The sequence below is a fragment of the Megalobrama amblycephala genome, linkage group LG3, assembly GCF_018812025.1.
Source record: "Megalobrama amblycephala isolate DHTTF-2021 linkage group LG3, ASM1881202v1, whole genome shotgun sequence".
Classification (NCBI taxonomy): domain Eukaryota; kingdom Metazoa; phylum Chordata; class Actinopteri; order Cypriniformes; family Xenocyprididae; genus Megalobrama; species Megalobrama amblycephala.
In genome coordinates this window covers 15,720,055-15,736,495 of record NC_063046.1, presented here as the reverse complement: position 1 = coordinate 15,736,495, position 16,441 = coordinate 15,720,055, and the positions used below count along the sequence as shown (strand labels likewise).

The following is a 16,441-nucleotide window of genomic DNA, read 5'->3' as shown; positions in this document are numbered from 1 at the left end:
TTTTTTGGGTCAAAAATGATCCAAAATCAATTTTTAAGCAAATACATAACCAGCCAGTGTTCAAAACTATCTCCTTACCTTAGCCCGATTCACAATGGTAAGCTTGTAATAATGTTTTAAAATAAAATCGGTACTGGTGGGTTTCCACCAGAAATTCGAGCATGCAGCCGTTCGTCTTTGCGTCGTTACATCACGTCTGTTTACGTAAAGAAGGAGTCCCAGCTAGTAGGCTATATGGCATGTGAGGATACTGCTGGTAGCGGATTATTTATAGCCTTTTCTCACAGCAGCTGCAATAATTAAACTTTATCATTTTGATGGCGAATTGTAATCCAGAAAGGTCCAAATGACAATCATCAGTGACAACTGGAGATTCACCCGTAGTCAAAAGCAAAAGACTTCGGACTGTGGAGTGGCTACAGAAATTAAAATCTACAGGTAACGCTAATACACACTAAATACACATATTCACACAATGCAGATGTTTTTAACATTAACAATTTGAGAACAAAGTAACAATAATAATAATAATTTGCATGCTTTGACGTGATCCAAGCTAAGCAATCGTTATATTTATTTATTGTATTTATTTATTTATTAGATTTTTATTGTAATGCTTTTTTCTCAGTTGTTCAGAACAAAAGTGGCAGACATATTACTTGTTCAGATGACATTTTCAGGTGAAAATTCTTATTTTGGTCATACTTCCAAGACATAGAATCTGTGATTCCGTAGTACACTATCCACACCCGTGCAGCAAATATTAGATTCATCCGCGCTGAGGAGCCGTGCTGATGCACAACCCACATAAAGATGATAATTCCGCAATAACTGCAATTGCAGGTTTCAAACAGAGATGGCGACAAAGAGGCAAAACTTATGGACTGCAGCTTTAAAGGCCAGCCGAAGTGTCATGGAACGCACAGCATTATTCAGTGTGTTGACGTAAATTTCAACTGAAACAGAAAGACAGGGCGATATATCGAACAGCCCCGCCCCTTGTTTTAAATAGACAATAGCGTTTCGTTTATATCAGAGCTCGGCCAGAGCCGTTAAACTCAGTAAAAACTCTGTTTACTTTTAATATCCAACCGTTTATCCTCCTAATCTCCTCTATATCACTTTAAAATATAGCATTCTGTGCAGAATTTAAATGAGTCCGATACCTTTCGTGATCTGAGCCGACTCGCGGATATGATCCGCTCTGTGCTCTCGTGTCCCTGGGCCAGAGCAGACTGTGCTTGCGCTGCGGCGGTTATACTAACGTGAAAACGGACTTCATTCGCATCAATGGAAAGCATATTTACACAGTCTGAATCGTTCCCCATTCTCTATATAGTGCACTATGTGCCATTCACCATGTAGAAACTCGTAAATGTGTGAGCAAATGACTGATTTCAGCCGCAGCTTCAGTGTCTGTTGAGAGTGTAGGAGGGGGCGGGGCTTCAGATTCTAGAGAGCATTTGATTGGACAGAAGATCTGACGAGAAGCTGAAGTGTGATGTGATGTCATGAAAATCCGTGATCCGTTTTAGCGGAAGTGAGAGACTGTAAGTTTTGAATGCTTTTATCTCCTAAATGCGAATTTTGTCATTGTTTTGGAACACACAAGCTTATTCATAACCTTAAGTCTAACATATTCATACTAAAAGCTAAAAAACTTAAATTTTGATTTCAGGGGGACTTTAAGGAAACATTTAGACATGCAACCTTTAAACACTAAATGAACATACACAGTTTTCCAAAATGTATTATTGATTTTTATAAGAGTTGGATGGGTTTAGAAGACTCATACATGTCTAAAACATTAGATATCATAAAATAGCCATAGATTTGTTTGTGCAAACGGTCCATTTAGGGGCTCGAACAGCCCTGACACACTTATGACTCAGCCTGGCAAGTGGTACACAAACACTAGGCCTCATTTGCAAACAGGTCTGCTCCAACTACATCATTCTAATTCAATTGTACTTGCAGGGAACTGATTAAAACATCATGTCAAATTTTAAAGCATGTCTTGTGAAAATATAGCTAAATGCATAGGAGTCACACAACTGCAGTGTTGGTGTTGGCCTGAGCGGCGTGTGTGACTCATTGATGTTCTTTGTGTCAGTATGTGAGGGCTTTTTCCCATAGAACAGAAACTCACTAGAACTCCCTGAGATTCTAGAGGTTGTATTGTTGAATGTGGAGTTCTGACAGATTAATAAAATCTGGCCATCCACCAGCACAGAGGCTTTAAGCCAAGAAGAGGGCCCTGGATAATTTCATTACAAGTGAAAAACATTCAGATGACATCTCCGCTAAATCAATATGAGGTTTTTCCACTTTGTGTTTGATATGTGAAAGCAAAATGCATATGTCTTATGCACCAAGGTAAGTGGACATTGTTTTTGTTCAGTATTTGTAAGATAAAGTTTCTGCATATAAATAACTTATTGCTTTTTTAAAGACAGCCGTAATCTAATTTATAGTCATTTTCTGTAGCGATATCTTCACATAACACTCAGTGTACAAAACAATTGAAATAAAATAAAAAGTTTATAAAAATAGCTTTTTTTATGCTAATAAAGCAGAGAATTGCATGTAAGAGTTTACAGAAATACAGGTGAGTAATTTGTTTCTTGCTGTAATCTCACAGACCCTCGTATCTTCCTCTATCCATTCCTTCAGTTAAAGAGATATTAAGTGAGCGCTGATGCCATCTAAGGGTGATCATCTTTCTTCAGAGAAATCTGATTTTTATTTTTTTCCTTTACAAATTGAGTTTTCCTGAAAAGGTACTGTAATTCTTAACCCCAGCAGACACTTCCTGGCTCATCTTAACTGACAGCTTCCTGATGACACTTAAATCAGATCAGTGCCTGGTTTGGGTCTCGGAGAATTCCCCCAATACCTGCAGGATTACACCCCTGATTGCCTTCTTAAAGATGGGGGATAAGAGCAAAACCCCCACAAGGCCGCACTAAACACAGACATGATGCAATAACTCTACTGGCAGCTTTTAAATCCCCCCTTCCTCTTCTTCTCATGAGATACAGCTGGCCTCATTTCCCCCCTTCAGCTTTGAGTACTCATTTATAATGACTCTTAAAGGAGGTCATGATTTCTTGTAGTTTAATGGGCATAGTTTGCCCATTCTTTTGTGTGTGCCTTTGGAAATGCTTTGATTGTGATTAGACATGCAACTGCATTTGAAATATGCAGATAATTATGACAATCCATTCAGTACGAGCAAGTAAATAAATGGCATGTTTCATCATGTGTTGCGGTCCAATCAATATTTAAGGCTTCACAACAGAGAAAGTATAGCACTATTACAAATACATCCTTTTAGAGCAAATCAGAAAATATTGTGTGGTTTAATGGAGCATCAACCTTCATCAACCTTTCTTCATTTTGTTTGATTCACATCTGCTTGCTCCAGCTTAAAGCATGTCTTTTATGTATAAGTGATGTATAGCGTTCCTCTGTTTCATAATCATGTTTTTTTTTCTTGACAGTGATTGCTTGTTGATAAGGTCTTTGCATGCTTTTTAACTTGAGTGACTTGAGCGATATGCTGTTTTTAAGCCTCACTGATTCCACACAATTTGTTTATAACTGTAATTTAATGAAATTCCACTCTGTCTAAAGTGAAATATTCAGTGGTGAAATGGACTAAGCCTGACATGTGCCACATACTTGTGGTGCCAGGCACATTTTGATCTTTTGTATTTCTAAAGTGTCTGTGAGTCCTCAGATGACAAAAATCAAATGAAACATAACAGAATAATAATGGGACACCACGGTGAACTCAGCTGAAGAATGAAAAGACTGAGACAGAAAAAAAAAGGTCTGCAGAAAAAGACTCCCTGACCAGTGTAGCAGCCCATGAAATTGAAGTTTGGATGGCTGAACGTCTTTCAATTTTTGGAACTGTTCTGGAAAAGAGGGAAAATTGATTGCTGCTCTCCACTTTAAAAGGAATTGATCCCTGCAATCAAAATATGGCTGACATTCTTGGCTGACTTGTATGTTGGCATTGCACACACACACACACACACACACACACACACACACTTATATACTGAATAAGTGATGTCCAGTCTAAGAAAAAAAATTAAATCCACACGCTTTATCTACAGAACTTTGCTGTTGGGGTTAACATGTTCACCCAGATAATTGAGAGACGGCGTATCTGATGTGAGAAAGCTTCGCCAACCACTTTAAATACCTGTATTTACCTATAGATACCTATTAAAGTATACTTATATACTTCACATGGGGACTTGCTTGAGAGGTTATACAAGCAACCAGAAGAGTATGTAAGTGTAATGTTCTGGAATCTCATTATGATAAGTTTCCTAATGGCATTCCACTATTGTATTAAACAAACATTCTGAAGAAATAATCGATGATGGGTAATTGAATTATTGAGAAATAATGCACTCCGGAAGTGGTAATGTGGAAATAATGCACTCCAGAAGTTGTAATGTGAAAGGTTGCTTCTCGGGTGATCATTATTTTTCAATAATTCAACAGTCAATTATTCCACTTATAACACAGTTACCACACTTCAGTTGTTCAGATGTGTTCTTTCAAGACATTCATCAGGTTATTGTCCTTAAAACGCTCTATTTTACTTTTACTATCTATTTAATTTTCTCATCCCAAGCCTCTGTTGCTAATTCCAAAACATAATTTCAGAGCTAGTAATGGAGGTTTGAGCCTGATATGCAGTTGAGAGAGAGAGAGAGAGAGAAGGCATGTGTGAATTACTCGAGTCTGTTTCTCAACAATGTTCGGCAGCAGCATCTCTAATCCTGAAGCTGTAAATTTAACTGTTTTAAAAACAACGATGTTACTTTGTGCATTTTGGTTCATTTTCTGTTGTAATGTAGGCTGCAGGTTGCCTGGAAAATCCAGCCTCACCATTGTGCCAGCGGATGAGTCTGGTCGGCCATTGAATCAATTCGATTTCTAGGGCGGATCAAATCCGAGCAAACAGGAAGCGGAGTAAACCAATCAGAGAAGGGCGGATATGACGTTAGCAAAGCGACAAGAGAGTCAACAGCGAAAAGTAAATAATTAATGTGTTTTTGGTCATTTAAAACTGAATTCACGGCTGAATAGAACAAACTCTCGGGTCTCCCGTGCGCAATCTTTGTTGATATTGAAGGGACTTTCGCCGCACTAGAGTGATGCTGTTTGCGTCACTGAAATAAACGAATCTGATTGCACGGTACGGTTTGGAGTTGACTCGAATCGCGACGGAGGGCGGACTGACCAGACTGATATATCTTGTAGAAGATATATCAGTCTGGCCTTGCCAGGCAAGGCTTTAGGGACCTTCGAAATAACTGAAATATTTTGGCAAAGTGATATGAAACTGTAATGCGGTCAAGACCTGTCTATAATTACTTTTAAGTCTGCATTTCTTAAATTGCACACTTACGTTCGTCAACCAATCATAATCAAGCATTCAAGTGCCCTGTGGTATAAACTGAGGTAATCTAATATCTTTAAGATAAATGATTCTATTATTCTATTCTAATTAAATATTCTATTCTATTCTATTCTGACAGTTAGTTACTGTGGTGGGTATTTTGCACTTACTCTTCCTGCAGACAAGACTGTCTTTATTAGCCTTGAATTAAATCAGTTAAATTTTAGCCGATGAAACCCACATGGGTATGTTGCATTATGGAACTGGTGGACAAACCCACATACAGCCCATATTTCAAGCCCATGTAGTCACCATGTTGTACCCACAAAAGTTAAAGCTGGGGCCGAGATGGGTCTTGGGCATGTTGCCCTGTTGGGGCCCACCTAGCACCAAGTGCAATCCTGGATGAAATCCATGTGAGCAATTGACATGAGGCCATTATGGAACCTGCGGACAATCCCAAATAGGGCACATTTTTCAGCCCATTTCATGCTCTTATGGGCCCCACATACAAATGTTGGCTGGGGAGAAGCTGTGGCTTTAGTTGAATTTTTTGTTGACAGAGTGAAAATATAAAATAATGTCAGTTACCTTGCATCTCTGAGCAACATGATTTAAGAGTCAAAGAGTCAAAAACTCACTCATAAAAACAATTACCTATCGCAACCTACTGGCCCCAGAGAGACAGTGAAAAAGTCCCTGAATAATTCCAACCAGCCTCTCCGGACTGTGAACAATATTGTTTAATATTGCTTAAATCTAAAACAGAGTTTCTAATCAAAATCAGATCAAAGAGCACTTTGGTTTAAATTCACTCTCCACTTAGCTGAACAACAAGTATCAGAGGGATGGTGAATTGACCTTGTGGCAGCTCGGCACTGTGTGTAGTGGGAGGGGAGACAGACGAGAGGAAAGTCTGCAAGTGTAATAGAAACAGAGCAAGAGAGATAGAGAGACAGAGAGAGAGAGGGAGCGTAGCACCACTTTACTGAGCAGAGCAAATAGTAAAGAGTTGTGGCTGGGACTGTCCAACCACTTGGACACAGAGAAGCACAGCAAACAAAGCACACCATCTACAACAATGAATGACATCAAACTGGCCCTGCTGGGCAGTGAGGGAGCAGGCAAATCTGGTGAGTGCTCATCTTATGCTGTATATAGTACATACATTTTATATGGATATTTCAGATTAGCTAAAACTTTACAGCATCTCTTTTTACCCATGTGCCTGTTGCATGTTCCTCACATTTTGAGTTGGAAATCATCCATGTGTGAGCAGTGTGTTAGTGTGTGTATCACAATGCAATTATTTCTGCCCTCTGCAAACACCGAAAGCACTTTGTATATTGGAACAGATCATAGTAGTGAGATCATCGTTATAGAAGTCATCTGAGAGGGAAATTAAAAAAGATGGTTGTAAGATGCAAGTAATTGCTGAAATTGGGGAAAGATTATTTTTTGTTCCACTCTGCGGCATAGGAACATTTAGCCCTTCAGGCTGCATACCTGTACTAATGACTATTAAGTAGTTGCGAAACGATGATGCTACGTCCCCTGAGACTGAAACTCTAGTTTAGTGGGGGTCATGAGGGAGTCATCAATCAGGGTTCTGATCCAAATGACCAGGGTGAAGGCAGAACAGAACAACAAGGAAGGTCTAGTGTTCCAGATTTGAGGGTTTGTAAGGAATATGTGTTAAAACCTGACTGAAGGATTGAAAGCAGCTTTCATGAGGCTGCCGCAGAGTGTGTGTTTATGCACGGAAACTTCAATGACTCAATGAGCCAGCATAGCTTCATGGCTCAAATATTTAATATAGACCAGGTAGTGTGTTCATGGAGAAAATGTAACGATTTTTCCTGTGCCAAATATGCATGCGTTCACTGTAGAGTGGCCAAGTTTTTGATGAGGGCCTGGACTTTCACCTTGTGCCCTCTCTTCCTATGTCTGTCATACGAGTCATTTACATCACAGCTCTGAATGATCAATCTCAATAACTAACTAACTAATCATCTCCTCTCTCTTGTCTTCAGCGGTTTTGGTGAGATTCTTGACCAAGCGGTTCATAGGAGAATATGCGTCAAATGCCAGTAAGTACGGTCTCACATGCATATTTAATAATGTAGCCAGAACTTTACTCATGTGCTCATGGGTTTTTATCTGCCTCTGAATTATGTCTGGCATATTATTAAATGTTGTAATTCACATAAAGCTTGTTCATAAAATACATGAAAAACATAACTGCGAGCTTGCTGAGGACTTCTATTATATACAGCTGGAAGAAAAGACAGAAGAAAAGGATGAAGAAAACCTGAAAATAAATTATTTAATTTACAAAAAAAGAAGAAAAAAAAATCAAAGCTTATTGTGTACTGAAAGCATTCTCTTCAAAAGAGAGACAGCTCTAAGGCTATGTTGTAAAAAATATTTTTACAGAATTATACTGTAAAAAAGCTACAGCAAAAAACTTTTAACTGTAAGTTAACATCATATATGGTGAAAAACTGTAAATGGTGTAACAACACAATATATATATATATATTACTGTAAAATACAATCAACTTGATGGTTTTTGCAAGTAAAAACTATGAATTACCCTATGGTGAAAACAGTAAATTTCCAGAAGCCCCTGCATGAAACATTATTATATTTTATCTAAATAATTTTGTTTCTTCTTATTTTTGTTATCAGTACAGTACATTAGGCTGTTTGTGTTACATTTGGTGATATTTAGTTAATGTTTATTGCATTATTTTAGAGTCATATGTGTTACTCTGATGGTGTTGCTGATGTTTCTGTGTGTATATGACCCTGTGCTCTATCTACAAACATGTTTATGGACAGTAACTTAAAATGAACTCGGATTTATCATGTGGCTTTCAATTTTGCCACCTGTATTATTATGGAGGTTATCAGTACAAGTCAGATTTTGTACTTCAAATAGGTTGGTAAATCAACATTATATAACTTAAGGAAATATACTGCTATAAGTGGTAAAATATGCAGGCACCATATGCCATTTCTTAATACCTGAAATACCGTCACTGTAGTTTTTTTTTAACAGTCAATTTCTGGCAACCACAGCTGCGGTTTATTTTACCGTAAATTTAGCAGGATATTTTCTTTTATTGTGTTTTTATTTTATGAAAGAATGGTCTACAGGATTAGTTCATCCAAAAATAAAAATTCTGTAATCATTTACGCTTGTTGTTTTAAACCTGTACAACTTTATTTCCTCTGCAGAACACAAAAGATGATATTTTGAAAACTTTCTCAGTGTTTTTTTCCCTCTTGGACTCCTTTGACTTTCACGGTTTAAAAAAAAAAGTCAAAACATTCTTCATAATATCTTCTTTTGTTTTCCACACAAGAAAGAAAGTCATATAGGAGTGACATGAAGCTATGTAAATAATGACACAATTTTCATCCCTTTAAATAATGAAAGTTTCCCATTATGTACATTGATTGTAAGGCCCTGTGCACACGCAAGGCTAGAGTATGTTTTCCTTTTGTCCAGTTCCTAAAAGTTAAATCCATCCAGTCATGCCAAGGATTCCTGGAGCTCCCAGTAATCACTCGCCTCTGATACATCACATGCACATGTCTCTACTTTTATTCCCTTGAATTTTATATAAGCATCTAACGGTCCCCCTTCATTTTAGGGTTCAGATTTTATGATGCACACGTTTGTTGTAATACCAAGTATTTTATCCAAAATTATTTGTTGCAGACTCCTTATACCATAAAAGGCTCTCCATTGATGGAAGACAGTTGAACTTGGAAGTCTTTGATCCGTGCTCGGAGGTTTGTGTTTATACATTCATAACGGCTACCCTGATCTCATGGCTAGCGTTCATACAAACACTGCCATAGGGCAACATGCTCAGATATACCTGCTTCTTATAGGAAATGCATGTTGTGTTCTGCTGGGATTTATGATATTTCCCTGAAGCAGAGTATACAGTGCAAAGCCTTTGAAAACTGAGCCTCACGGCTTACAGCTGCTGCATCTGGGAACTTTTACTTCGGCAGTTATTGTTTTACTTTGATTTCCAAAACCGAAGTCATGAGATGGGCACCTTTCTTTCCTGTAACTAAATGCTTATGCAATAAACAGCCAGCATTGGCATTCAGTCACTGCATCCAAAACAAAAACTTCTGGTTGAAAACTAGTCCACTGTAAACAAATGAAATTACATAGTCTTGAGCTTTTCCATTTTGTCAGCAAGGATTTTAGATGAGCATGTTTATTTGACTGGACCTCTGTGTGCCCCTCACTCCCTGGCAGAGTGGAGAAAGCAGATGTATCCTGGAGGAACCGGTGGATTGGGCTGATGGCTTTGTGGTGGTGTACACCATCAGCGACCGTACGTCCTTCCTAAATGCCAAAAACATCCTGGCACAGATCAAAGAAAGTCGGCGAGAAACCTGTAAAGGGTGAGTCAGAGTCTCTCCAGTGACTTTTTGACCTTTGTCTGATGCTGACTGGAATAGGAGGATGGAGCTTTAATGAATTAATGAGGACCATTTGCAGAAGAGCGAGTGAAGGCTTCCTGCTTAGATCTGTGCACATCTGTAATGGACATACTGGGTCACATTATGAGAGATAATACAATGTACATAATTCATAAAAAAGCTGTCCATGCCAATGAGATTTCCAATGGTTTTGATAACTGCAGTGTGACCAGCAGGCCAAAGCTTTCCATTTTAGTCCAACACATTTATAGAGGAATTTAAAAGTCTGGATGGTTTAGGTTTCACTGGTTATTTGTCATTTGAAAGCCCTTTGAAACAATAGGAAGTGAGCATGAAACTAGGCATCTGGAACCGATTAGAACTCTGAAATGGGCAATGAGATCACTTATGGATGGTTTTAGTTCCTTAAAAATTGGTTTAAAATAGTTGACACTTCAAAACATGGCAACCAGTGGTTGTACTTGTAGTGAAGTTTTAGGTTTGCAGCAAATTTCCAACTTCGCTGTTTGAGCTCACACATTGTGACCATTTGATTTTTTATTTAAAATTGTTCCACCTGCTATACTGTCAAATGTCTAGGCTATGCCAATGCCATTGTTCCAATTAGGACACACACTGTGAGAAATGAAACTCAGTGTGTGAACATGTTAAGAGTCAGTATGGATATTACCATTTAATGCCACATGCATTATTAGACTGTAGCACTTATAAATGTAATACATCACATGGCCATGTTTTCAATTTTCTCTTGAAAGCAAATCATCTGATTTAATTTCAATAGGGAGGTTCCCATTTGCCTGGTGGGTAACAAGCAGGACCTATGCCACAGTCGTCAAGTAAGTGAAGAGGAGGGCCGCTCTCTGGCCCAAGAGAACAAATGCCTCTTCCAGGAGGTGTCGGCGGCTGAGAACTACTTGGAGATCTCCAACCTCTTCACAAAGCTCATCCGGCATGTGATGGAACAGCTTAAGCTTAGAGGTGACCGCAGGCGGTACAGTGGCTCCAAGTCCATGGCCAAGCTCATCAACAATGTCTTTGGCAAGAGGAGAAAGTCTGTTTGAGTGCAGAACATAAAAAAGCCCAGAAAAGAGCATTTAATCAGCAATAGAGATGTGTCCTTGTTAAGCCTAATGTTCTCGGAAAAATTTTAATTAGAAATATGCTGCGTAATTCAAATAGGTATCACTATGAGAGACCCCATGCTGCAGCCAAGAACATTATATAGAGCAATGCTTCTCAACCTTTTTGACCCATTGTCACAAAAATATTTGAAGGCCCCAAGACTTTTCCAGTGGTTCATGGGGGAGGGGGGCTGGGGGTGGCAGGGAGTGCATGATTTAAAGGGGCCACAGCCTGAATCAGTGCATAGTTAATGATGCCCCAAAATAAGCAGTTAAAAAAATAATTAAAAAAAATATTTTGAGCTGAAACTTCACAGACACATTCAGGGGACTTATATTACATCTTGTAAAAACTGGTTCTAGGGCACCTTTAAGATTTTAATAATTTACATGACTTTTCCATGTCTAGAAATCACAGTTTTAAAATCAAATATCCAGGTTTGTCAAGACCATGGAAATCCTGGTTGTTCAAAGACAAAAAACAGTTGTTCAGGGCTAAATTAATAAAAGAAATATCTTGATGTTTAGTTTTTTGGCTAAATCTTGAGGCCTCTTTGTTGAGAACCAGTGATATACAGTGGGTACGGAAAGTATTCAGACCCCCTTAAATTTTTCACTCTTTGTTATATTGCAGCCATTTGCTAAAATAAGTTCATTTTTTCCCTCAATAATGTACACACAGCACCCCATATTGACAGAAAAACAAAGAATTGTTGATATTTTTGTCAAAAAGAATTTGACAAATTTATTAAAAAAGAAAAACTGTAATATCACATGGTCATAAGTATTCAGACCCTTTGCTCAGTATTTAGTAGAAGCACCCTTTTGATCTAATACAGCCATGAGTCTTTTTGGGAAAGATGCAACAAGTTTTTCACACCTGGATTTGGGGATCCTCTCCAGTTCCGTCAGGTTGGATGGTAAACGTTGGTGGACAGCCATTTTTAGGTCTCTCCAGAGATGCTCAACTGGGTTTAAGTCAGGGCTCTGGCTGGGCCATTCAAGAACAGTCACAGAGTTGTTGTGAAGCCACTCCTTCGTTATTTTAGCTGTGTGCTTACGGTCATTGTCTTGTTGGAAGGTAAACCTTCCGCCCAGTCTGAGGTCCTGAGCACTCTGGAGAAGGTTTTTGTTCAGGATATCCCTGTACTTGGCCGCATTCATCTTTCCCTCGATTGCAACCAGTCGCCCTGTCCCTGCAGCCGAAAAACACCCCCACAGCATGATGCTGCCACCACCATGCTTCACTGTTGGGACTGTGTTGGACAGGAGATGAGCAGTGCCTGGTTTTCTCCACACATACCGCTTAGAATTAAGGCCAAAAAGTTCTATCTTGGTCTCATCAGACCAGAGAGTCTTATTTCTCACCATCTTGCCAAACTCCATGTGGGCTTTCATGTGTCTTGCACTGAGGAGAGGCTTCCGTTGGGCCACTCTGCCATAAAGCCCCGACTGGTGGAGGGCTGCAGTGATGGTTGACTTTCTACAACTTTCTCCCATCTCCCGACTGCATCTCTGGAGCTCAGCCACAGTGATCTTTGGGTTCTTCTTTACCTCTCTCACCAAGGCTATTCTCCCCCGATAGCTCAGTTTGGCCGGACGGCCAGCTCTAGGAAGGGTTCTGGTCGTCCCAAACGTCTTCCATTTAAGGATTATGGAGGCCACTGTGCTCTTAAGTGCAGCAGAAATTTTTTGTAACCTTGGCCAGATCTGTGCCTTGCCACAATTCTGTCTCTGAGCTCTTCAGGCAGTTCCTTTGACCTCATGATTCTCATTTGCTCTGACATGCACTGTGAGCTGTAAGGTCTTATATAGACAGGTGTGTGGCTTTCCTAATCAAGTCCAATCAGTATAATCAAACACAGCTGGACTTAAATGAAGGTGTAGAACCATCTCAAGGATGCTCAGAAGAAATGGACAGCACCTGAGTTAAATATATGAGTGTCACAGCAAAGGGTCTGAATACTTAGGACCATGTGATATTTCAGTTTTTCTTTTTTAATAAATCTGCAAAAATGTCAACAATTCTGTGTTTTTCTGTCAATATGGTGTGCTGTGTGTACAATAATGAGGAAAAAATATGAACTTAAATGATTTTAGCAAATGGCTGCAATAAAACAAAGAGTGAAAAATTTAAGGGGGTCTGAATACTTTCCGTACCCACTGTAGAGTATATAGAGTATAAGGTAAAGCATTTGGTAGTAGTAATAGAGTTAAAATAAATAAAGGCATGTATCTATAATTTTAGTTCAAGAGTTACATTAAGGGAAACTTTAGTAGAAAGAAAAATCTTTGCCTTAAGTTCTGTATTATTTTATGATTTTTCTCTTATCTTGGAAGAGTTGGAAAACCCAAAGCAACTTTTGCTTTAAAATACAGTATGTACACCGCTTGATAATATATTCAATATCATTGAAAAGGATGGGAAATGTTTGCAAATTCACAAAGCTTTTGCTTTTCTATTCAAAGAATAGCACACATTCTTTCCCTCGCTCTTTGAAAATGTTTTAATGGCATGAGATCGAGTTTGCGTCAAGGAATGCACAACAGAGTAAATTTTATATATCTAGATGCTGTGATGAGGTGTAAAATGCAGGTAAATTACCTTTCTAACAAAAACTTGTGCATTCCTTCCATAGCATTCTCAAGGCCTCATTTGAAGTGAAAAGAAAAAAACTGCAGCCTTTCCATAAGTACAATACAGTTGCAAGAAATTGTTTGATGTACTCTTGGGAATGATCTGTGTAAAAACACAATCTGCTTGAGTTTAGCTCCAACTTGCCTCAACACACCTGGAAGTTTCTATGCCCAGTAAGACCTTGATTAGCTGGTTCAGGTGTGTTTAATTGGGGTTGGAGCTGAAGGACAGTGGCCCTCCAGGAGCAGGATTGGACTTCTCTAAACTAACGACTCCTCCTTCTAATAAATGAGACAAAAGAATGTTGGCTGAGGTGTATTGCCTTAAAAAAGGCCTAAATCAGTCGGCCAATTCTAAGGCTGTCCCATTCAAAACTTTTCCAGTGCACTGATATGTCTGCTCAGTAAGATTTCTCACAATGCACTGTAAAAACACTTGCTTATATCCTGTAATGTTTTCATCATGGCACTGTACTTTAAACAATACCAATGAAGATGCATGATAAACAACACAAATCATACTAGAAGTGCATTGGTCCTGGAATGTAATACAGTGATGCTGTTGATAAATACCAGTGACATTTATGTGCGACCCAGTTTTCGATCAGTGCCCCAATGTTTAGTGGCTCAAGGCCCTTGCTAGTGCCTGAATTTGTGTTCACGATATACTGATTCACAACATAAAGAACTGGGACTATAAAGAGACACAGTAATAGAAGCCATGAAAGACTTCTGAAAGTTGTTCATGTGAGCCATGCCCTTAAGCAAGTATTAAGGCTGGAAAAGTATTTATAAATGTGTTGCAGTTGAAAAATTGTCTACGTTGAGGAAATCCAATGTAGTTCTCCCTAGGAGTGGGTGTCCTGATCATACTATAACCATTAAACTAGATAATGTCATAAATATATCCAAGAAAAAAAAGAATCTCAGAAATATCAATCAATTAAGAATTCTCTTTTTCAAGGCTGCTTATCAGATGAAGGAAGTATTAAACGGAGGTTACTGCTGCTAAAGTTACAAAATACTATTCTTGTCAGTTTATTATTATTTTTTTTTTTTGGTTTATTGTTTAGGTACTAGTAATGTAATGTGTAATTAGTTTAAGCAGGCTGTGTTTGTCTATTTTTGTCAGTTGTTTGAAGAATTTGTTTGAAGAGCAGCTTTTATAATGCAGAATTCCACTTCATACACTACAGGACCTTTCGTACAACTGTGGGAAAAGTGGATTGTGTACATTGATTATTTTTTTTTTTTAACATAGTAATATGTTCAATAACCTACTAATAATTAGTCTTTTTTTACTATTACTATAATTGTTTTCATAATTAATATTTTGTTTGCTTGGACACGGTCATAACCTGATCTATTTGCAATAAATATCTTTTTTTAAATTGATCTCAAAGTGTTGATCTATGTAATGTATTTTAAGTCTAAATTGATTGTATTTCAACTTTTGTCTTGATTGCTTTTAGATAATTGGAAATGTAGCAATTTCTTTTCTTTTAGGGTTTAAATACCATTGGCCGTGCCTGTTGTTACTAAAGCTCTCAGCTAGATTTTCTGGTGTGTTGTTAAATGCAGAATTTTCTGTTTAGTACATATACTAAATTACCAGTTGTTTTCTTACCATACTGACCTATTAAAATGTACATAGAAACTTTTAAAAATGTTGTAACTTTAAAAAAAGTATTTCTTCAGAAGAGTAAGCCACTGCCACACTTTCAGAAAAATAACAGGAATGACCCAGCAGTAACCTATGTAGTGCCTTGTAAAACTTGTTCATGTCATAATATAAAGGGAGACTTGGAGAGAGACACACCACATGTGCCACTGTCAAATGAAACATAATTTCATGAACCTTACAGGGTATAATAGTCCACTAGATGGAGACAAACACCTATTACTACCTAACAGTGTTAAAAATTCATACATAATTGAACTAAGTGAAAACTAGAAGAGAAACAATTTTTTTGACTAAAGTCAGCTTATTTTTACTGATGAAAGATTTTGTTTAATTTGCATTCAGAAATAGTAGGCTACTTTATATAGATTAATAATCACACAATTTTGAAATATAAAAGTTCATTAAGGCAAATTAAAGAATGCCCTGCATTTATTTCAGCTTCAGCGTATGCAAAATAAATGTCTAAATATGTCGCTATAAAACACAATAGACTAACTTGTTAAGTGTGTGTCACAGAAGTCCCAGTGAAATGTTGCTGTGGTTTAGTAAATTGCACGGATAAATCCTTGTCTGACTAGGGAGCTCAGCATACTTATCCTAAATATTTTCCCTGACGAACATGTCGTGTATTCCGTAGTTTTCGATTCCCATTTAACCCATTTGAGTCAGTTCATTCAATGACCAGGTCTAATGGTTAAGCGAAAGTCGGAATCGGTTCGTGATTCAGTCGGGAATCATTCTGATAGTTCACTGACTCACTGAATCGTTTGGAGCGTTTTCTCACTATTGTACTTTCAAGATTCGCTGCAACGCTGGATGAAGTAGAAAACTTACCTACAATCATTTTAAAATCTGTAAATGGATCTTGCGTGCCAGCAATGAAGATTTATTAAGTTCAAAATTGCTCGTGCAGCTTGTGAACGTCTAATGAAGTGCAGGTAAAGACATTTTCAAACAAAAATCTGTACACCGAAGCACTTAAATTACAAGAAACAACAACAACAGCAACAAAGACACCCTTGGTCTTGACATGACAATAATAACCTACTTAGGATTCATGCTTTGAATTAGCTCTTCACATAACTGCAGTGTGCA

General features: G+C 38.1%; 1 protein-coding gene across 1 annotated transcript; it reads left to right on the top strand.

The window, feature by feature from the left end:
• Window positions 1–5,990: 5,990 nt before the first annotated feature.
• On the top strand, window positions 5,991–11,546 carry rerglb (RERG/RAS-like b). The gene is made up of 5 exons (XM_048183346.1): window positions 5,991–6,561; window positions 7,462–7,518; window positions 9,159–9,232; window positions 9,717–9,865; window positions 10,686–11,546. The coding sequence occupies exons 1-5, from the start codon at window positions 6,510–6,512 to the stop codon at window positions 10,963–10,965; spliced, it is 612 nt and encodes a 203-aa protein (XP_048039303.1). The 5' UTR covers window positions 5,991–6,509; the 3' UTR covers window positions 10,966–11,546.
• The last annotated feature ends 4,895 nt before the right edge of the window (window positions 11,547–16,441 follow it).

Coding starts and splice junctions, on each gene's coding strand:
- rerglb (XM_048183346.1), top strand. CDS start 6,510: ATGAATGACATCAAACTGGCCCTGCTGGGCAGTGAGGGAGCAGGCAAA. Junction 6,562..7,461: donor TGAGGGAGCAGGCAAATCTG/GTGAGTGCTCAT, acceptor TCTTGTCTTCAG/CGGTTTTGGTGAGATTCTTG. Junction 7,519..9,158: donor AGAATATGCGTCAAATGCCA/GTAAGTACGGTC, acceptor TATTTGTTGCAG/ACTCCTTATACCATAAAAGG.